This window comes from Caretta caretta, chromosome 2, assembly GCF_965140235.1.
Source record: "Caretta caretta isolate rCarCar2 chromosome 2, rCarCar1.hap1, whole genome shotgun sequence".
NCBI lineage: Eukaryota > Metazoa > Chordata > Testudines > Cheloniidae > Caretta > Caretta caretta.
In genome coordinates, this window is record NC_134207.1 from 158,535,091 (window position 1) to 158,558,665 (window position 23,575).

The following is a 23,575-nucleotide window of genomic DNA, read 5'->3' on the forward strand; positions in this document are numbered from 1 at the left end:
AGGAAAACTTTTTGATTGTATCAAAATCAACCTTTTTTCCATACAAAGATCCTTCTGCTCCAATCAGCTGCCCAAAAGATCATCTTTTTTTCTTTAAATTAGGAATAAGAAATGCCACCTCTCTCCATTTGAAACAGTCACTCCTGACCTACTTTTTGTCTGTGACCTGATAAGAGAGAGACCTCTTTCTAAATGAAAAACTTTGTTTACCACGGAGAATGCTCTGTTCTCCTCTTTGGCCCATGCTTCAAGCTCAGCACCTGATGGCAAATCCTAGAGCTCAGAAGTTCTGAATTGTCGTCGTGTTATCCATAAGGGGTTTTCTTGTGTGCTCATCACTTAGTTTGGGCACCCAGAACCTAAATTCTTGTATCCAGAAGCCAAATCTATAATCATGTTTTGTAAGTATGTTCAGACAAGACTTAATTTGCAAAGCAGTCATATCATACACAGATCTGACTGGTAGCCAAGAATGTTACTTCCTGTAGGAAATGCCCAACTAAAAGTGAAATGTAGACAAGGTGGGTGAGGTAATATCTTTTACTGGACCAACAAAGACATTACCTCACCCACTTTGTCTCTCTAGTATCCTGGGACTGACACGGCTACAGCAACACTGCATACATAAAGTGAAATGTAGTAAGACAGCCATTTCAACAGTGTTAGGAACGTAGGAACTGTCATACTGGATGTGACCTGAGGTCCATTTAGTCCCATATTCTGTCTCTGACCATATTATACGATTCAGAGGAAGGTATAAGAACCCTGCAGTAAACACATGTGGTATACTTTCCCTCACCACATTAGGTCTCATCTTGATCTCTACTAGAGATTGGCATAAGACCTAAAACGTGAGATTTAATATCCCTTCCAAACTTTTTTTCTATAAGTGGATATTGTTATCCATACATATATCCTATCCCATTTGGAATCTTGCTGGGGACAGGACCGGAGCAGAGCTTGGAGTGGAGCGGGGCTTGGTGGCACTCCCTCCCTTCCCCCTCGGGGGGCTGGGCTCATGCCCTGCCGTGCCCCTCTCAAACATTCCTCTGTGCCCCCCTAAGGGGACCTCTGCTTTAGGGCCTGCAGAAGTGTATGAGGAGGGGGGATATTTGGCCCTTAGAACTATTTCAGACTTCCTGTTCAGGATGACAGTATGGCATTACTACACATACAGAATGTTTGCAACCATAATGACCAGAAATTTTAAAAGAGCTTAAAATTCTGCAGAAATTGGTGAAGTTACAAGAGAAATTCTAATGGCTTTCTTGAAACTTCGTACAGTTTTTGGAAGTATACTATTTCTTAATTTTGATGTGTTTCAGACAATGCAAAGCCATGCTGCAGTGTTCCGAACAGGCTCAGTACTACAGGAAGGCTGTGAGAAACTCAGCCACATTTATCGTGATTTGGATGATCTGAAGACATTTGACAGAGGTAATGAGATATCGTTAGAAAATACTTCTACAGTGGTTTGTGTATTTGAGTATTTTCATTTTGTTACCTGTGGGTGTACTTATTTTCCAAGTGTTGAGACTGTGTGTGTGTATGTAGTTCTATGTTGAAAGGTATTTTCAGCTAAAAAGAATTAGGTATAAAAATTAATTAGCTTGAGCCACAGTTTCAAAGCATTATTTGGTTGTCTTGACCATTGTGAATTTGCATGAAACATTTTAAAGAGATTTCGTTTAAATGTTTTAAAGAATGTGTGTGTGTAGATTAGAAAGTCAGGTGTTCATGAATGTGAGGTTTTTGTTTTCTACTTTGTGTAGGCTAGCTAACACTTTTCAAATTTGACTACAGAAAATACCATTACCTCCCAGGGGACTTGTGTACCATTTTTTACCTCAAATACACAGAAAGCTATTGGAGTCGTCTCAATTTATTATAAATAAATCGTGAAAACGGGGTTTTTTCATGCAAGTGTAATATCAACCTGTTCTTATAACAATGTTCAGGTATATATGTATTTTAAAAACAGACGTTGCACACAAAAATCCAGTTTTGCTGTACTCTGAGGATTTAACCTTTTTCTTTTTAAAACAAATAGGATGAGTTTTTTAAATAAAATGACAAGACACAATCATCTGTAAATTATTTTTTTCCCCCTTTTCTGAAATTTGTCTCTTTCTGGAGCTGCTTTTAGAGATGTGCCTTAAACTGAATATTCGGAAGTGGCACTCTTACAGGCTGTAGTGCTTGCCAAACACCAAGAAGAGGAAAAGCCTGATGTAGAACTTAGAACCTAGGGATGAGTGGCATGATGCTAGTGCATCTGTGATCCCTGCAATTGGATTGTACAGTGTCCTAAAGAGAGAGACTGCATCCATCCTGTATGGATAGAGGATACCAGTAAAATTCTGCTGGAAAAGCTCTTTTGCCCAGCTACCCCCAAGGATTTTTTTTAAAAATGACCTTAATTAATTTTGCAGCCAAATCTTGTGATCTGAAACAAACTACTTGAGTGTGAGGACAGAACTGTGTTTTGACACATAGCGTGCAAGATTCTACCTTGTTTTTGGTACACTCAGTCATGAATAGTATGTCTTTTTGACTCAGAGGTAATTGAGTTTGGTCTCACAATTGTCTCTAGTAGTCACAGGCACATATCTCAAAGCCCCTATATACTTTTGCACAGTTAAGCAGGATTGTCAGTTTATGAAAGATGCAATACTGGAAGAGAGAGCTTTGCAGGCTGTGACTGAGATGTGCTGATAATTGCATAGTGAAGCTTGCACTGTGACTACAGTGCTCTGTTTCCTAAGTACCAACAAAAAGAGAGAAAAATTGAGCTGAAGTTCTTACAATTGTTGCTAGAATATTTTTCAAATTAGTGTAATATCTTGTTAGGTATTGTGTGGAATACTGACTTAGTGGAGACCTTGGAACTGCAAAATTTGATGCTGTGTGCTATGCAAACTATTTATGGTGCTGAGGCTCGGAAAGAATCTCGTGGTGCTCATGCCAGAGAAGACTACAAGGTGCTTATGTACTTTATAACTTCATAAATATGTTTTTCATACATGGGACCAACTTTTCTCAACAAACAAATATCTCTTGGTCTTGATCAATTGTACTTGAGTTTGGGGGAGTGATTTTTTTTTTCAGTGTGCATTGTTTATTCCTAAAAGTCACATAAATTAGACTCTTATTTAAGAGAGTGTTTATTTTTAAGTGTTCCTAATGTTGGCTTAAAGCTTGTGATACTAGTTTGTGGTCTGAATTATGAGTAAATCCAAATTACCCTTTCACACCCCTTGATCCAGTAACCAGAATCAGCTGGGTATTGATGTGATGAAAGCACAGCTCCTAGTCAGTCCTATTGAATCTTACTATTGAAGTACTGATAAAGAAGATAAGAACAGTAATGATTTGGTCACTGGATACATAAAAAGGATTGAAAACCGTTAAGCATTATATATATGCAGACATCACTCTCTAGAATTTCCACAAACTTCCACAATCCTACTTAACTTGCTGAAACTCTGGAAATGATTTTAAAATAAAAGCAGGAACTGACATAAAATTTAGTAAAACAGCTTAATATTAGCCTACACTTGGTAAAATGCATTATAATCGGAAGAGACCTAATCTTGAAGGATGTTATTAAATGCATTTGCAAACTGCAATTTCTGGTCTACAGCATGATACTTTCTTTTTACTGCTTAGGTAAGAGTAGATGAATATGATTTTTCCAAGCCAATCCAAGGGCAACAGAAAAGACCATTTGAAGAGCATTGGAGAAAACACACCCTTTCTTATGTGGATGTCAAGACTGGGAAGGTATGTTGGCTCTGGGCTTGGAAGGGTTTTTGTCCCATCCTGTTCCTGTCAGTGGGGTGGAAATTGCATGATTGCAGTGGAAATGAGTTGAAGTTGCTCCATAAAGTACCACATTCAGTTTTTCTAAATTACAACACTTCTGCTTTGAGTATATGAAGAACTAAATGTACAAGATGGTACAAGAGCCATTCCTGGTGACCATCACTGAATTGCTTTTTAGCAATTGACTTTGCACTTGGAGTAGGAATTGGAATAGTTTTTCAGCTTAGAACAGACTAGTTCAAAGTTCTTATCATTACGCACTGGTAATACATGTTTTGATGCTTAGCATAAATCATTTATGGAGTCAAAAAGAAATGTAATAAAAATCTGTGGTCTTACAAACTCCCTCCTGAGATGATCTACAGTATCCCTCCAATGTGAAATACTGAGGATCACCTCCCCCCTCCAAGTGATTAACCTCTTTAGTTGGCCAGAAGGGTTATTGTTGAGTGACATGAGGCACTCTTCCCCCAAAGACAGACTGTGCCTCCAAATGCTCCAAGACCCTGCTGGCTCTGGAGGTAAGAAGGGAACTAGAAATAAATCTTGCTTATTAGAGCTGCTCAAAGTTTTATTTTTTATTTTATTTGAAACACTTTGATTTTAAAACATTGCTTTTTCACTAAACTCTTTTTTGCAAGTTTTTTTTTCTTTTTAGTCAATTTTCTAGTTTTGATGCAGTACAAGAAATGGAAAAACTAAAGTTTTGTTTGTCAAAAAAATGTTTTTTGAGGAACTGTAGAAATTTGTTTTCTAAACTTTCCACAATACTGGCAATTTTTGACCAATTCTATTTTTTTTATATTAGGGCAGTTCCAATTCTTTTTCATTATTGGGATTTAGCAGTAATTATGAATATTTTTCATGTTATTTTCTGGATTTGATGCAGTGGTTTGCTTTGCCTTAATTAAGACACTTTCTTATATTTGTAGGTTACTTTGAGATACAGACCTGTAATTGACAAAACTTTAAATGAAGAAGACTGTGCAACAGTTCCACCCGCTATTCGTTCCTACTAATGATGGTTAGCTATGTAAATCAGCTTATGTAATTATGTATATGTCTGCCAAAGCTTGCTGGTATATGTGAACATATTAAGTGTTCTCTTATTCAGAAAGCTACTGTTATGTTAGTGATGATTGAAGAATGCTGTCTAGAGATTTCTCACTCATACTCTACTCGGTGGCTAGGATATCCCATTAAACCAAAGTGCACAAAGCTGTACGCTGATACTCTTTCATCCCTCTGTCAAAACATTTGAAGTGAACATACAGAACTAATGCCAAAATAAAATCTAAAACAGCCCTGCCTACTTTTTATAGTTTTTTTAACCTCTGGAGCTCTGCACATCAAAATAAATGCATAAAATTTATTTCAAAAAAGGGGCTACTGTAATGTGCTGCTTGAGACTTGCATTTCATGATTGGGTTGAGATTTAAAGTTCAGCTTCTAGGACAGTAACTTTGCCCTGTTACACATTATTTATTTGTTATAGTTGTGGGAACTGTAACTTTGAATTTCTAAACCTATGATTTAAAGCATCTATTCTGCTTGATTAGTGCACAATAGGGCTTTTTTATTTTTATTTGAAGAAACCTGATTATTTTACTACAGTGCAAATTGTTTCCTTTGAGCGAATATTCTCCACTCAGAGGTAGACTGAATAATAAGCTGAACATATTCTTAGTCAAGTCAAAACCACTGGAAAAATTAAAGATTTATGGAATATTCCTATGGGGTATATATCTATGAGGATGGATAAATTAGACTGAATTCCCTAGAAAAGGACTTTTTGCTTCCTCCCTACCAAGAAATAAACAAAGGATAAGATTTATAGAACAGGGTTCTTTATAGCTTAACGTTGCTACAAAACATATACCATGCTTTATGTTAACAATATAAAATGAAAAACATACACTACAGAATTTCCTTAGTACACAAAAACATCTTGTCTGCTAATCTGGATGGGGATGACAAACATGAATATTGTAATTAAATACTGTTATGTATTCTGTATTTGCATGAAGAATTTCTTTTCTGTTTACTGACAAAAGGACTGCAGTGCAGTATATGTAATCCTCTAAAATTGAGTTATGAAACACTCCTTTACTCTTGATCAGCAGTTTTCAAAACTATGGGGTGGTCCTCTCAAGGGTGGCACGAACTGTGTGCTTTTTGTAAGAGCTCTGGCTGTCAGCCTGCGGTGGGTGGGGCTCATGCAGGAGGGCTGTGCACATCTGGGAGGTGGGGATAAAGGGACCAGTTGGAGCCCCACCACCCAGGCTCAGACTGACCTGATCACCACCCAGGCTCAGACTGCCCTGATCCCCACCCTCTGCCCCCACCCGCTAAACAGTTATAAGTTATATGAAATAGATTATTTTCAGGAATAGTAGCAAAAATTTTGCTACAACTGAGAACTTGGTAAACCCTGGAGCCCTGCCTCCTCTTAATTTATATTCAGCCATCTGTCCTTATCAGTACATATCAAATTATTCTAGTATCATGTGTTACAAGCACTTCCATTTTTTTTAAATTGATTTTTACTATGATCAACATGGAAATATGTTGCTTGAAAGAAGGGATGATTCATCATAACTTAAAAACTTTTAAGAAAAAGGAAGGACCAAAGCCTTCTTTCACTTGCAGAGGTTAACTGTCCTTTACTCAAAGCCCAATCTTAAACATGAGACAGATGGTTTTTTTCTACTTAATATAGTTTTTGCCTGTTGTCTAGCTCTCACTGGTTCCCTTACTGTGGCTGACATGCTGTCTATTCAGATGTGCTTCACTTCTCAATGCAGCTCATGAAATGAACTATCCTGAGTTACTAGGTTATATGTGCACATGGTGGACAAATATTTCTGGCACATGGACACGTTGGCAGCGGGTCTGTGTATTGACAGGACTAAGATTTAATGAGTGGTCATGAAATGAGATTAATGTTAAAAGGAAGGGGCAAGTACACCCTGGGTAAAAACAAATGTCAATAAAGCAAGGCCATGTATACGACAAGGCACGACTGAGAAGAAAGATAGCTTCTAGGTGCGTTACCAGGATGAGGCAGGAGATGGTGGCGGTGTTCAAAGGATCAAGAAAGGATTTATCATTAGTTCTCTGAGCGCCTTAAAATTAATCCTCAGTAGCGCTCGTTGGCCATGGGACGCGGTGTCTTCATGGGAGAGAAAGCGCGAAGTTGCGATCTAGCCCTGGCGGTCCCGGCACCAACACAGGGCTGTGTCCGGCAGAGCCAGGCGGCGGCGGCGGCGGCTGCGACCGGCCCGAGGCCCCAAGCGGAGCCCTGGTGACCGTTGTAAGGGCGGCGGGCGTCACCTCACCGCGACCCGCCTCAACAGGCCCCGGCGCTGCTCAGGGGTGGCCTGCGCGGAGGCGCCATTATTTAATGAGGCGAAAGAGTCCCGTGCCTCGGAGCCTCATCACCCAGGGGTATCGTCAAGCGCTCGGTCCCCGGCGCCCTGCCCCGGCCCGCGCACAACGCCCACGCGCCACTCCCACACGCCTGTCGCGAGCGCTGCGCATGCTCAGCTTTCCTCAGACATGCGTAGTAGCCCTCCAAGAGCTGCCGCAGAGAAGGGGGGAATTGGAACCGGCCCCACCCCTTGTTGCCCTTGTCGCAGCTTGGCAATTGGCTTCCGCGTGGTTGAGCCCGCCTGCTCTTGCCCGCTCCCAGCTGTTGATTGGTCCGCGTAGAGGAGGGCCTTCCTTTCCCAGGGCACTCGCTGTCAGAACGTAGCTGTGCCCCGCCCCTTTCCCGGCCCCCGTGTCACGGCTTCCGTGCTCCCGCTCGCCATGTACCGCTCACTCCGGCCCCTTCAGCGCCTAGGCAGCACGCGGGGGCTCCTCGCGCTCCAGCTGCCGCCGCGCGCCGCTCTCCTGTGCCAGCCTCAGCAGCGGATGCTGCCGCCGCGCGCCGCCGGGATGGTGAGGACGTGTCCGGGTCTCGCGCCGGGCACAGGGGGGCGGGGCGGTGACCTCTAATTGCTGCCGCCAGCCGCCCCTCGCCTCCCGGGCTGTGCGGGTGTCGAGATGAGGGGACGCGCTCCGGCCTGGCGAGCGGGTGCCTCGGGGCAGTGGGGCCACGGTCGAGCAGCGCCCCCCCCCCCCCCCCCCAGCATCGGGCTACCGCGCGGGGCGGGTCTGGGGGACCCGAGTTTGACCCTGGGCCTATTAACCCCCCCACCCCCGCTGAGCTCGAGTCCCGCCGGGTCCGACACACCGGGCTTGGGAGAGCTCGGCTGCCGCTGGCGGAGCCGCGCCCTGAAGCGCCGAGACCCCGCGGTGGTGGGCGGCCCGAGCCGCGCCCGCGTCCCATCACCGCCGAGCAGGACGCGGGACCCGAAATAGCTCGGCTGGGTGGGCCTGGTGCGCGCATAGGTCTTGCACCGCTGTCGCTGGCTCCGGCCCTTTCATCTGGCCCCGGGACATGGCTGGGAGAAGCCGGTCGCTGTGAAGATAGGCGTGGATGGAAAATGCGCTAATGTCTTTAGTAGCTCTTCCTGGGGATGGGGCACCCTCGGCCACTGAAAACCCTTTGAACTGCAATGCTCACCCCAAGCTGATAGTCAATGCACAGTCAGTTGCAGTAAATGAGGGCTATGCTGCAGTCTAAAAACACACAAACTGTGCAAATCCGGGTTTCAGAGTAGCAGCCGTGTTAGTTTGTATTCGCAAAAAGAAAAGGAGTATTAGTGGCACCTTAGAGACTAACCAATTTGAGCATAAGCTTTCCTGAGCTACAGCTCACTTCATCGGATGCATTCAGTGGAAAATACAGTGAAAACGGGTTTGTAAACCTGTCCATTAGAATTCTCTCCTGCACCTCCGGTTTCAGCCTCCTGTAATGTCACTTTCCAGATCTTCATAAAATTGTCAAAAACTTCCATGAAAAAGTGGGGAGTTAGGATAGGACATTTTTCCTAAAACAGGCTTTTTAAAATGTTGATTCTGTGTTTTTATGGTCTAATGGAGTACAAAGGACCAAACTTCCAGATTAACAAACCAAATGACAATATTCTGGACTGTGGGGGAACTGGAATTTAATCTTTAACTTAAAACAATCAGACATGTAACTAATAAACCACTGGCCTATTATCACTCTGATAATTTTGTTTGTGTATCCCTCCATATTTTCCTAGCATGTTTTTTTGAGTTAATAAGATCTAATAAGTAATATGCATCCTCTGAGCTGTGCCAGACAAACATATGACTTGTACTGTAAGACAAGCTTTTAATGTCATTCATTATATAGTTGACTGACAATATTTAAACTCTTATTAAACAGTGAGTGGGAGACACCAGTTGTCCAAAGCTCCATTCTGATTGGACCTTACTGTTGTCACATCTGTGCTCCAGCTCACAACAGGGTATGCCTGGGACCTCATCCCTCAATTTAAAACTTAAGTTTATCCCTGTTCCTGTGTTCGTTCTTGGGTAAGAGCAAAAAAGGACTAGTGTAGTTAAAATAAACTGTTTGTCATAACCTCTGGTTTGAAGTAACTAAAAAAAAAACCCAAAACGCATACAGGTTTTAGCTGCAAAACCAGTTAGTTCTGTAATCAATATTCACTTCTGCCTTTCCCAAAACTACTTTTTCTCCTTTGTTTTTTGCTGCCTAGCTCCCTGAGGAATGGAAGTACCGTGAAAACCCATATAGCTCGCTGACCCTTTTTGGTAGAGGGTAAAACTATGTTAATGAGAATACAGTAAAATCTAAGAGTTTGGATGTCGTTTAATTTTCTGATAACTAAGCAGGAAGTTACAAAATAACTTCCTCACAAAAAGTAAAAGTGGAGGAGGAGCTCAAACAGCCTTCTGAGTGTGAATGGAAAGCTTTGTTGTTTTTGCTGATACAGACTAACACGGCAATCACTCTGAAACCTTTGTTTTGGTTTGTTTTTTACCCAAACATTTCTTGTAGCAAAGGTCTTCTGAAAGAGCACACTTCTTCAATCATAACTGAAGGGTTTTCACAAGAAGCACTTTGTTTAGTCACCTGAAGATAGTAATAATCATCCAGTTCTTGATTCCTTCCTTACACTGCAAAATCATAAAGATGTGAAGTAAAACTTAAGGAGCAGAAAATGTCTTTAAACTCTCAAACAAGTTGTATCAAAGATGGATAACTTCTCATAAATCACCTTTGCTAACTTAATTGACAAAAGAAAGTATGGAAAAATCTTCAGGGGCATAAGTGGAACTAATGACATTTAAATATTCTTAATTCTCCAAACTGTCACCTGTGATTTAGGACAGAAGAGAAAAGGTGTATATAATGGTTCCCTATTTTTTTCATTATTGGGAGCTACTTCTTACGCTGGAAGGATACATTGCAAACAAACTGCACTTTGTAAAGTTTTTTTTGGGGGGGGGGGGGAGGATGGGAAGGGAGGAATGAAAAATCAAAGAGCAGATACAAACCACTTTGAGATGTGCACTTTTCCTGGTGTCAGAAGACATGTACACCAATATACCTACACCCTGCCATGACTTTCTGCTGTTTTGCTACCATAGAGCTAAACTGCACATCATTTAAAGTGATATATTTTAAACTGAGGCAGGAAATGCAGCATTCCTTCTCTCCTCAGTTGAGTGCTACAAAATATACCTTTCTGGTTTCCAGACTTTCAGAAGTTGCAACCTGATAGTTATAATGTAAGCAACAAATAAAACTAAAACTTTGAAACCTTTTCTGTGTCAGAAGAGCAGTTTTTTTTATTGTGCTTTGCTGCACAAATGCAGCATAAATGAAATGAGATTGAAAGAAATCTTTCTAAAAACTGCTGCTTGTTGAAACGAATAGAATTTTTCACAGTAGGCATTATTGCGATTGTCCTACCCTTTTGAGTTCTCCATTGCATTATGGTGCAATAAGTTTTAACATCAAAATAGTTAGACACTAGCTAAGAGCTAGAGGTACAGTTATGTTTGCTTAGATTACTTAAGCTCTGAACTGTGTTTTTGGCCAGAGGACATGCGAGTAGGACTTTGACAAGCTGGGCTTTATTCTATAGGGTAGAGAATGTCAGTTCTGAGCTGTGCCTTGTAGGAGGCTTAACGCAGCAGGTTTAAACCTCCGTGACACAGAAAAGCTGGAGTAGGACTGATTTTAATCCTGAGCAAGGCTTGGTCTACACTACAGAGTTAAGTACAAGCATCTTACATCTACCTAACTCTAAGTGTCTACGCTACAACGTTGCTCCCACCGATGCAAGTCACCCACTATACTGACCTAATAACTCCACCACTGCGAGAGGTGTAGCTCTTAGATCCAGTGTGGATTTGATTTAATCATGGATTTCTACATAAAAGTGCATTCTTTTTGGTTGTTATAATCTTAATACATATTCTTCACAACTTCACAAGATGTATGTTTCATTTTTAGAAGGTACACACTGTACATTTTAAAGTGATTTATTTTGAAAACTTGTCAGGTTAGTTTTACAGCTATATCAGAAAATGAATGATTGGTTATTTCATTTACCAAAGGTAATTGAAGCAGATATTTATGAAGTAATTGGGAGGTGAACTATCTCCAATTCAACAGGTTAATCATTAATATTTGGAGGATTTTCTTGCCATGCTGTATTAGGAGGAGAACATCACCAGACAGACACTTAAATTGTTTTAACTAACTAAAACAACAACGTTATGTATTCTGGATTGTTTTTCAACAGCAAACATATAATATTTTAACAAAACAAGCATATGAATTTTTGAATTTAGTTAAACATTCAAGTTTTTTAAAATCAGGTTTTTGTTAACTATTTTAGTTAAAAACAATTTTAAATGAAATATTTTTTTTTTTTAAAATGGACTGTCAGCCAGGTCAACATGAGAAACTTAAAATATTGGCTTCTGCAGCTAACTCAGTCATCTTCACTTGCATTTTCCTGTTTGTTCATAATCTGGAAAAGAAAAACAAGCTTTCCTGCTTTTTCAGGTCTCAAACAATTTCTCCATTTGGAATGAATTAGTCCAAAGGAAGAAAATATTCTTTCTACCACGGCAGAAGAAGCTACTGCTGTTAAAAGTGAGATTATCACTTCAGTCTCTGAATCCAAGTGCTTAAGTGACTTCCACCAGTTCACTGGTGTGACTTTCTTTAAAACATCATCAGCAAACATATATTTCTTGAATGGTTCACCCTTAGCTCTGAAGTTTATTATAGTTGGCATGATGGAGGGATAATTGCTGGATGTTCCTGTCATAGTCAACTCCTCTTTTTCAGCAGTTAAAGTTTGACCCTGGTACCAAGTATTGAGAATATTTGCAAGAAAATGAGCTAGAGATAGTACTCGTCCCATTCTTTTTTGTAATGCTTGTAATTTAACTCCGTCATTGCATATTTCTCTTTTTAAGATCTCACTCAGTTCCTTCCAAATTTCAATGGCGTCGGCAATAAAACAGCTATTTCCCTGCATTTTGTTCAAGGCTACAGAAATAGGCTTCAGAGTACTCAGCATGTGTTCGACGTTTCTCTTAAGCCCAGTGTTGAGAACTTTGGCTGTGACAGTGCCATCTATTTTTTCACGATTTTGTTCACAAACTGTCATCAGATTAGGCCAGTTCTTGCTATAGTGCTCAAAACAGTCCACTACTGAGTTCCATCGCACGTCTTGTGGGAGAGTTAGCTTGGTTCCTCCCACTTTTTTCAGAGCAGCTGCTACAAAGTGGTTGTTACAGAAGTATTTTGCAATTTCAGCAACAACCTTAGCCCTTCTTTCTGGAACACTGAAGTCTTTGGCTAGGAGGTGCATCAAATGAGCACTGTAACCATATATTATTAGACTGGGACTCTCTTCTAAATAATTTCTTCTCATCTTGGATACATTTGCAGCATTGTCTGTGACCAAGCTGCGTACTAGACATTTGAATTTTTTTTCAGTTTGTGTTAGCTTTTACTGCTACTTCTTGTAAGTATTCTGCTGTGTGTGCATTTCCTGATGTATCAATTGTTTCTGTAAGAAAGACTTTCCCTCCTTTTGTTGTCACACAAGCACATACAACAGGATCGTTGTGGACATTGCTCCACCCATCAAGACTCAGGTTAACAATTTCACCCTCTAGACCTTTTGCACACTGCCCAATTTCTCTTTCTTACACTTATCCAGCAATTAGCAGATGTCACAGGCACTGTTGGGTGGACTGTATCCTGGTCTTACTGACTGAACCATGTTAGTGAAGTGTGGGTTCTCGATCATATGGAAAAGAGAGTTTGTTGCATAAACTAACTGAGCAATTCTTTCATCAGTTACCTCTTTTTGTAATCTCCTGGTTCTTATCACAGACTTATCTATGGTTGTTTCTAGATGATGGAGATTTTTTTTTCTTTTTGCTACAGGTGATAGATATACTGTGGCTATGTGACATACATGATGTGGCTGAAACACTGTCATTGGCAGATAACTCTGAAACTATAGAAAATGATGGTGACCTTGAAGGTGGATAGTCTTCAGAATCCTGTATGTTGAGGATGGATTCTCTGAATCAAAATAAGTCAATGCAGTTATTTAATTCTTACCATACTGCTCATTTAGTATTACTCATTGCATTCACTGACACTCAGTACTACTTTAAAGGTGAAATTGTAAAAGGAAGCTCTGCCTGTTTCAGTTATTTATTTTTATCACAACTGCATCTATAATGATAGTACTATAGAGTAACTACTATATGTTTTGCTCAAACATGAGAATTCAAGAATAGTCCAGAAGGAAGACAAGCCGTGCTTAAAAAAGAAGTATGAAATAAAAAAAAAATGACCAACCTGAAGATCCTGCATGTTCAGACGTGTTCCTTTCATCATCTTCAACGCAGCTTCCTCCTGAGAAGGAATACTTCTCATGATGTTGTTTCATTCAGGCAACTGGGCTTCACATTTCTTTGTTGCACTGTTTGTATTTTGCACTCGTGCCTTTTTTACCCACTGGAAGAGGAACTTCATTAAAATATTCCCAAACTGGGTCTCTCTTATGGCCTGCTGCGATTATAGATTTTCCCTTCTAGTGAGAGAATGGTATGGTAGATCTCAAATCAATGAAGGCTACTCTCAGAAAGACCTCAAGACTTCTGGAATATGCTGCTGAAACAGTTTCACTTTTGTTTCTACTGCCTGTCCTTCCCTTCTAACATTTATCTCCAGACTTCTTCTCCTTGTCCAGATCTATTCCGCCCCCAACAATCTTCTGTTCATTGAACTTTTTGAAACTTTGCACTTTTAGAGAGGTAAGGGATTCACTTTGTGTACACTGATTAGATAGAAAGATTAACCTAAATAATCTATACAGAAGCCCCTGGAACCCCGTAAGATTGGGTCCCTAATCCATGTACTATTGGAACTCATTTACAAAACTTTTCTTAAACATGACATGAATATATTGCCTCATACTATAGGATTAGAATTTATATCCCCATTCCATGATGAGATATCTTTGAGCTACTGTATAATGTATCTTAATTTAAACTATTTTTAGATCGTTTTTTCCTCAAAAAGCATTTTATCAAAAAAATCTGATTTAAGTGAAAAAATATCTTCTTTTTTTAAATCAATTATTTTTATCCACCCTGCTTAGATCAATGTGATTAGGGTGACGCAGATGTCTGTGTAGATACTGTGTTTCTTACATCTCCTGTGGTCTGGGATCCCTGTGTGGGGTGGGAAGGGGCTACAGCTGTCAGTGCCTCACAATGCCCCACACAGTTAAGGTGGCATAGTGTGAACATGAACCACTGCAGTAATTACTGTGGTGCCTGTACATTGACCTAACTTCAATCAACTTAATTTTGTAGATCAGACAAGGCCTAAATCAGCAAGCAGAAAATCTTGTTTTAAATAATGGATTTTAATCTTGTTTTATGTTTGCACTTTTTAGTTATTTTTCTTAAAGGAATTAAGACACTTTTAGATAAGTAATTATATAGCTTCACACGTGTATTCAGATTCTTAATTTTTATATTTGTATTATCTTAGAAAATGGTGAATGATTCATTTCTTATTTACTAGATTATTTTTCTTGTGATTTCTGTAAAGCTGCATTTGGATGGAAATTGGAAATTAATTAAGAATACACAAACAGTATTCAAAAAAATGCGTTGGTAGTTAACTAAAACTACCTTAAATGTGCTGGATGTATAAACACTTATTCTTATCAAAACATGTCTTACATTTAAAATTAACTGATTTATTAAACATATGAAGTATTAACGTAGTCAGTTGATTTTTTTTTCCTGTGCATCGTGTCCTTCAGGATTTTAGAAGTAGTAGATCACATTCTTTCACACCTCATTTTTATTCATAGATTGGAAGAGGAAAGCAGTTTTTCTGCGTTTTCAACTCCCCATCAGTTTCTCCCCTCTAGTAATTGAACTAAACTAGCTGAATAAACAGAAATGAAGAAAGTATTCTGTCTTTACCTGCAGAGGAGGCTATTTGCTGTCAAAAGCTGGTTTAGCATTTCAGCAAACTCTGGTTTTACATGCTTAGCCAGTGACTTCCACCAGTTTGTTGATTTGATATTCTTTAATACTTGACAGCAAATGTACTGCTTGAATATTTTTATTTAATTGATTTTAATATAGTAAGTTTAAACCTTAATATATGTTGGTCATAATTTCAAATTTAGTTTCAAATAGGTTTATTTTTAATAACGTATTTAATTTATTTAAATAAATAAAAATAGCATTTCTAATTTTTTTAAAAGTTACCGAATCTACTCGTTCATAAGCCGAATATTTTTGGTAAAAAAGTGATGCATCAAAGAGCGGGGTTCAGCTTATAAACGGGTCTACATCAAAATTTGATGATTTTAAACTCTATGAAATCATTGAATTGAATATCTAATACATTGTCATTTTGTTTACCTGGAGCACCTGCAGGCAGGTTCCATGCCTGCAGACGCTCCATGTAAACAAAACATCCTGACCTGCCAACAGCTTACCCTGACGGGCCGGGAGCCAAAGTTTGCCAACCGCTGAAATATAGGGTCGGCTTATGAAAGGGTCATACAGTTTTTATTATTTTTATCTATCCATCTTGGGGGGTCAGCTTATAAACGAACAGGCTAATGAACGAGTATATACGGTAATTAATTTTTATCCATCCTGAAACAAATCACCCCAGCCATGCTTTTGTTATACCCTAACACAGAAGGCTGTTTGGCTCCCTTACGCCACTGAAGAACTGTCAGAAAAGATATAGTTGGGAGTGGGATCAGGACCTGAAGTTCTAAATAGTAGCATGCAGAAGGATAAACTAAATACTGAATGAATGAAATATATATAAATATGTTTTATACACCATGTGTATGTAGCCTGTGAAATTCACTGAGACAGGTTGCAGTCACACAGTGGACTTCTTAAAAACATTTGCATTGCTTTAGGTGATACCATTTGTAGTTATACAAACATTAGGTTAATCCAGATTAACTCAGGAAGAAATTCTGTACCCCACCTCTTACAGATTTGCATAAATGAGTGTGCAAAATGGGGCATTTTGCCTGTCTGAAGCATCTGCTGGATATATAGGGTACTGACTTGATAGACCAATAGTCTGGTTATGATGATACTTATATTTTGGAACACATGATAAAATTAGTCTTTGAATTGTTGAAGGCTGTTTGTCAAAAATGATAGAGTTAAACATTGGATGACACTTAAGTCAAAGAACTTGCTCCTTCAGTTATGATTTCATAAAAAACATATTTTTATTTGTGAAATGTGCATCTGATCTCAGTGATGGTTCATAGGTCAGTGGCCTGTTGGTTGTGGTCAGTCTTAGTTGTTAATTTTAACTTTCCCCATTGTTGACACTGGAACTTTGCAAGTTTTGAGAAATAGGTTCTGCCCCAGTGGAACTTGCAGTTCTTTCTTTATCTAAAAGGTCATTTAGTTTAAATGACTTTACATCTTTGAGTATATCTGTTTCTGGTGACTAGCTGTTGGTATAGTGGTGGTTTCAGTATTAGATCTATATTCATTTCCATCAATTTTCTTGTGGGGATAAAGTTTCAAATTTGGCTGCTTCAATTAGGTGCCCAAATAGCATACCTGGGTATTTATGGAACTAAATACCAGTTAGAGATACTTCAGAGCTGAATTGAATATCCATGCCTGGCGTGTGTATCAATACAGAGGATGAGTTTGGTCACTGTCCAAGTGAAGCGTTGGCTGTAGTAAGACTAAATATAGAAAATGTTCAGCAGATGATAGATCAAGCATGTATGTAAATGATCTAGGCAACTAGAGTAAGATAAAGAAAACAGAGGAACTAGTTTATACATAAAGTAAGAAGCATGAGTCGTCTTTTACATTTTCCTCAATAAAGGATTCCTTTTTCTCCTCTATGGCCAAAGAAGAAGTCAGGCATTATTGATTGAAGAGGATGGATGGTGCTTCCTTCAGAGAACATTACTGCTGTTCCTAGCTGAACCAAAGGAGGCAAATTGTGCCCTGCTTTACCTGGTGGAACCCCATATGGTTTTGGTCATCTCCCCAAAATTGAACGTTTAAAAAAAAAAAAAAAACAACTTTAACTCTTCAATATATAAATAGATCAGCTAAAATGTATTTGCTCCTGGCTACATAAAATATTGTAACAGAAGCATATTATATGCATTGAATGTTGTATGAAAACTTTGTTATGGACATTTTCCTCTTACTGTACAACTATTATTGTTAACAATAATAACATGCCTGTCTTAGGGCTTCAATAAAAATGGACCCTCTTGTCCCAGAGCAATCCTATTTTTTAGTCTGAGTTTTCTCTAAATACATGTCACATACACAGAGATCTGGATTTTGTACTTTTGTACTTTCTGCTTTTTTTAATTGAAGCCAACAAGATAGGTGATTATGCTTTGTGAGGTGAATTGGTAATTTGTTGACAAGAAGCAGATGTGTTCTTGGCTGAAAGAAACTGGATGCTTCATAAGGATGAATTATTCCATACAAAAGGCAGGAGAGGACTTGTCTCTCTCAAACCACTTACTACTGGTTGACAATGATCCAATATGGAATTATGGGATTAACTATATTAACACTTGTGACTCTTCTCTAGTGCAGTAAAGAGTGCTTCAAAACAAGAAAAATGTTAATAAAATTGCTTCCCAGTGGTTTCCATGTTAAAAAATATTTCATGGCCATCTGTGTGTGTCTGTAGCATTTCCCCCCCACCCCCATTTATGGGGTTACCTTGTTTCGTTTTACTAGGTATTTATTTTCTTTCTAAATAAATTTGCTTACCTGTATGTTTTTCCCTCCTCAGGCCAGTCAAGACTCTTTTAGAATAGAATATGATACCTTTGGTGAACTAAAGGTCCCAAATGACAAGTATTACGGTGCCCAGACTGTGAGATCTACAATGAACTTTAAGATAGGTGGTGTTAGCGAGAGGATGCCAGTAAGTAACTTGAATCTACATTAATTTTTATTTTTTACAGAGTAAACTCATTTAAACATAAGAATAAGTCTGTTTTCCTTATAGTCTTGTTAGGAACTAGTTAGGAATACAAGGTTAACAGTACCTTTCAGTTATGATTGGAAGGCTCAATCCTCATGTCAAGGTCTTGTTCGTCTTTGAGTGTTTGTGCATGTCTGTTCCACTGTAGGTGTGTGCACTCCTCATGCTCAGGTGTTAGAGATGTTTTCCCCTCAATGGTACCGGTCAGGATGGCTCAAGTTCCCCCACTACTGCTGTCATAAATATAAAGGGAAAGGTAAACACCTTTAAAATCCTTCCTGGCCAGAGGCAAAACCCTTTCACCTGTAAAGGGTTAACAAGCTACGATAACCTCGCTGGCACCTGACCAAAATGACCAATGAGGAGACAAGATACTTTCAAAGCTGGAGGGGGGGAGAAACAAAGGCTCTCTCTGTGTTGATGCTTTTGCTGGGAACAGAAAGGAATGGAGTCTTAGAACTTAGTAAGTAATCTAGCTAGATATGCGTTAGATTCTGTTCGTTTAGATGGCTGAGAAAATAAGCTGTGCTGAATGGAATGGATATTCCTGTTTTTGTGTCTTTGTAACTTAAGGTTTTGCCTAGAGGGATTCTCTATGTTTTGAATCTAATTACCCTGTAAGGTATTTACCATCCTGATTTTACAAAGGTGATTCTTTTACTTCTATTAAAATTCTTCTTTTAAGAACCTGATTGCTTTTTCATTGTTTTTAAGATCCAAGGGTTTGAGTCTGTGTTCACCTATGCAAATTGGTGAGAATTTTTATCAAACCTTCCCCAGGAAAGGGGGTGTAGGTTTTGGGGGGAAAGACGTTTCCAAGCGGGCTCTTTCCCGGTTATGTATCTGTTAGATGTTTGGTGGTGGCAGCAATAAAGTCCAAAGGAAAAAGGAAAATAGTTTGTACCTTGGGGAAGTTTTAACCTAAGCTGGTAAAAATAAGCTTAGGAGGTTTTCATGCAGGTCCCCACATCTGTACCCTAGAGTTCAGGGTGGGGAAGGAACCTTGACAGCTGCACACCACTGTATGCTGGTATAAGAAGGCAGAGCCACTGCTGAGCCCAGTCACTTCCTTCTTACTGCCAGTAAGGATTGTCTGAGAGATCTCAGACTTGTTAACTCAAGTGCTTCCCTCACTTGTTGTAAATAGTTGCAGTTAATTATTGTAAGTTGTTCAAGAGTTTCTCAAGTATGTTAGTGTTAGGTTTCTGTTTTTGTGTTCTTTGGGACTGTTTTGTTTCTTTCAGTACTAGGCTCCATACTGAAATGATGCCTCACTTCCCAGGCTTTAAGTCTTGCAGCACATATTCAAAGCCCATGCCAATCAATAAACCTCGTCCTGAAGCACCTGAAGTGCTTCGGTGAAGCCCACGTTAGTGACAAGTGTCATTTTCAAGGGCTTCAAACCCCATTTGAAAAAGGCTAGAGCAGCGAGGTTTAAGTGCTTGCTTATGGAAGCAGTTCTTGGTCTCCTAGCCGAGTCACCTCATGGGAAGAGCATCCCAAGTATTTTAGCGTCGGTATGGAGTGCTCCAGCAGATGTATTTTTGTCTCGTTGATGCTGATTCCCAGTACTGAAGAAGAAACCCAGACATTCCTTGGGCTCAGGGTCTTGTTCATCAACCTTGGTACTGAAGCTAGAGGCAGGTGTGTGGCAGAGAGCCACACCAGAAGCCTCGCCTCATAAGAGGGGTTTGCTGCCTCCAGAGCCTGTGCCACGTCCATCAAGGCTGTCCTCTGAAAGACATTTAAGGAGCCAACAGTCAATGCCGTTCCCATCTACTCCAGAGGCATATGCTTCCGCAAGAGACTTGCCTAGCCTCTCGGTACCAGTTTCATCAGCACTGGAAATCATCCAACCAGTTCCTGCTCCTGTGGCTCACCCCTTACCGCACTGGGAGCCCCCTATCTAGATTTCCTCTCCCCCCCCACTATCTAGATTTCCTCTCAAATCAGTTTTGTCTAGAGGGAATACTGCCATCCCCGGGTTCAGGATACCCCGCTCCAGTATTGTCTGCATCAGATCCTCCATTATCGGAAGCCTCTGACTCCTTGTTCACGGACTTGGAAGTGTGGGCACTTACCCTCCTTCAAGGTCTGGGCTCCCTGGAGTGTCCTAGGACCTCACGTCACCATCTTGACAATCACGGGGAGGTCATTGTACACAACGGCACTGGGAACATAATTCACAGATACCTGACACTGAGTTGGGTACCAGGCGCCGTGAGCTTCCGGTACTTCACAGCCAACCAGGTCCTTCTGAGTAGCTTTTCCACTATAGATTATGGAGTTGCCACCAGTTGCTGGTTACATCCTTGTCTTTGCACCAGACAAAGCTATTGATTCAGTGAGAGATTCATCTCCTCTGGAAGACCCCAGGGCCCACCAAGACTTCCTGAAAAGAGTGGCCTTGGTGCTTGGCATCCAAGCAGAAGAGGTACGTGAGAGTTCTCACAAGTTGGTGGACATCCTAGTGTCTGGCACCCCAGTTAAGGTTTCTCTGTCAATCAATGAGGCAATAATGAAGCCGGTCAAGACTCTTTGGCAGACCCCTTCTTCCTTGGCTCCCACAGTAAAATGAGCTGAGAGAGAAGATACTTCCTTCCCTCCTAAGGGGTATGAATATTTTTACACTTGCCCTTCAGCTTTTCTTGTAATGGCAGCCACCAATGGGTGGGAAACGCAGGGACAACAAGCCTCCATGCCTAAGAGTAAGGACTCAAAAAGGCCTGACTTGCTTTGCTGCAAACTTCATTCCTCAGGGGGCCTGCAGCTAAGGATTGCATACCAGCATGCACTCCTGAGTTGATACATACAGGCTCTGGGAGAACATTGCTAATTTCAAGGACAAATTACGAGAGGATTTCAAGCAAGAGCTCTCAGTAATGTTGGAGGAGGGTAAACTGGTCACCTGCACTGCCTTCCAGGACAGTCTGAATAGTGCAGGTTCGGTGGCTCAAACCATGGCATCATTGCTGTGAAGAGGTGTTCATGGTTACAGTCTTCCGGACTACTAGCTGAAGTCCAACAGACCATATAGGACGTTCCTTTTGAAGGTCCTACTCTGTTCTCTGAGAAAAATGACGACGGGCTTCACAGCCTTAAAGATTGCAGGGCAACATTCAAATCCTTTGGAATCTACAGTCCAGCAACGAAAAAGTATTTTTATCAAGAACCCTTTCAACCCCTTAGCTTTGCTCCTTGTTCCCAAATCCACCTAAGAAAAAGGGAAGGAGTTACAGAAGGCACCCTCCACTACCCTCCTGTTAAGTATCAATAAGTTCATCCCATCCAGCTGCCTCTTTCAAGCAGGCATTTTTATGGGGTTACATACCAGCATCATCACTTCCATCTACTCCCCATTTTTTTATTTACCAGTTGCTTGTCCCACTTCCTAAATGCCTGGACCTACATAACATCAGTCCCAGTGGGTCTGCATATTAACCCCCCATAGTGGAACAGCGGTATGCCATCCAATTTCCTTTAGCCTTTCTTCCCCACACCTTCTCCACACTCCTCTTCAGGGTCCACTCTCACAAGATTACCCTTCAGTGGGAGGTCTAATCTCTTCTTCAGACGGGGCCCATACAGTAATTACCGTTGGGCTTCAGGGGAGAAGGCTTCTATTCCCATTATTTCTGGATTCCCAAGTCAAAAGGAGGTCTCAAGCCCTTATTAGATCTAAGAGAGTTGAATAAATTCCTGAAGAAAATAAAATTCCTCATTGTTAACCTAGCATCAATTATCCCTTCCCTGAAACAAGGAGACTAGCCTGCCGTCCTCGACTTGAGGGATGCTTGCTTCCACATCACAATATGAAAGTTTCCCAGGTTCCTGGCAAATGGTCAACACTATCAGTTCACTGTACTTCCGTTCGGTCTGGCGGCAGTTCCACAATTATTCACGTAGTACATGGTGGTGGTAGCAGCTCACCTTCCAAAATTAGGTGTCCATGTGTAAGATTCGTTTAGCAGAATCTCAGATCCTGTCCAGCATATCCACTGCTCTATCCACAGACAATGTTCTGGGTTTCCTAGTGAATCAAGAAAAATCTATACTGAGACCTGTACGGACAATAGAATTCATTGGAGTCGAGGACTGCTCTATGAAGTCTAGGACTTTTTTGCCACAAACCAGATTCAAAACCATTTGAGATCTACTACTTTCCCATTCACAATAGTGAGAAAATGCCTCAGGCTGTTAGGTCACGTGGCAGCACATACCTGTATAGTGCAATATACCAGACAGTGACTTGGGATGCTGCAAACATGGCTTGCATCAGTATATGCCCCAAATTGTCACCACTTTGTTCAGGTGGTTCGAGTGGTTCAAAGCTAGCACTGTTGTCTCTGGATGAGTGGACAGACTCTCTAAAAGTTTGCATGGTAATTTCCTTTCTTCCCACACTACCAAAGCCCTAGTTATGGATGCATCATCTCTAGCTTAGGGGGCTCACACTGGGTCCCCGAAGACTCAGGGTCTTTGGTCATCTCAAGACCTAGAGGCTCATATAAATGTCAGGGAGTTAAGAGAAATATGTTTAGCCTGATCATCTTCCTTCCCCATGTAGCCCGGGGGGGGGGGGGGGGGGAATTATTGACTGACACATCTTGTCGACCATGTTTTACATAAATAGGCAAGGAGGGGCATGGTCAAACCAACTCTTCTAGGAGGCATTTTGCCTTTGGGACTTCTATGTAACCATTCAGTTACCTCAAAGCAGCTTACCTCCTGGGGAAACAAAACACACAGGAAGATCAGCTGAGCAGGTCCTTCACCAATCAACACAAGTGGTCATTATGCCCATATGTAGCCAGATCCGTCTTCCAATTCTGGGGATTCCCCAGGTGAACTGTAAAGGAGTCCCCTGAGGTTTGTGTCCCAGACAATGGGAGAACCAAATCATACCCAGTTACTTGCACTGGGTGGTTCCAGCAAAGGCCCTATTTTCTTCTTGCAGGGGGCCCCTACCCCTTCAGGCCTTCTTAAGTCTCTCCCTGGGAGTTCGCTGCACTCCCTGTAGGGTTGGGGTGAAGATCTCCTGGAGTGGAGTTCCCCCCGTGGTTTGAGGAGTTATGCCAGCAGTCTGCTGCTTGGCGATCCTGCTCCTTCCCCATCAGATGACTGCAGTTTTCTCCCCTTAAATGCCTCCAGCCTATCATATGTGATTGACAAAGCCAGAAGGACAGGTAAATAGATATTTACCAAGCTATCTATTTGTCCACCTTTTTTCCAAAACCTGATCACCATAAGCATGAAGAAAGGCTTCATTTGTTGGGC

General features: G+C 40.8%; 2 protein-coding genes across 2 annotated transcripts in view; both read left to right on the forward strand.

The window, feature by feature from the left end:
- The window catches only part of SDHA (succinate dehydrogenase complex flavoprotein subunit A), a 28,434-nt gene extending 23,297 nt beyond the window's left edge, over positions 1 to 5,137 (forward strand). The window contains exons 12-15 of the mRNA XM_048839356.2: positions 1,326 to 1,437; positions 2,851 to 2,981; positions 3,670 to 3,783; positions 4,758 to 5,137. Of these exons, the coding sequence (XP_048695313.1) occupies positions 1,326 to 1,437; positions 2,851 to 2,981; positions 3,670 to 3,783; positions 4,758 to 4,844 (444 nt within the window). The 3' untranslated portion in view covers positions 4,845 to 5,137. The remainder of the gene's footprint in view (positions 1 to 1,325; positions 1,438 to 2,850; positions 2,982 to 3,669; positions 3,784 to 4,757) is intronic.
- A 2,448-nt stretch (positions 5,138 to 7,585) lies between these two features.
- The window catches only part of FH (fumarate hydratase), a 46,050-nt gene continuing 30,060 nt past the window's right edge, over positions 7,586 to 23,575 (forward strand). The window contains exons 1-2 of the mRNA XM_048839357.2: positions 7,586 to 7,767; positions 18,104 to 18,238. Of these exons, the coding sequence (XP_048695314.2) occupies positions 7,636 to 7,767; positions 18,104 to 18,238 (267 nt within the window). The 5' untranslated portion in view covers positions 7,586 to 7,635. The remainder of the gene's footprint in view (positions 7,768 to 18,103; positions 18,239 to 23,575) is intronic.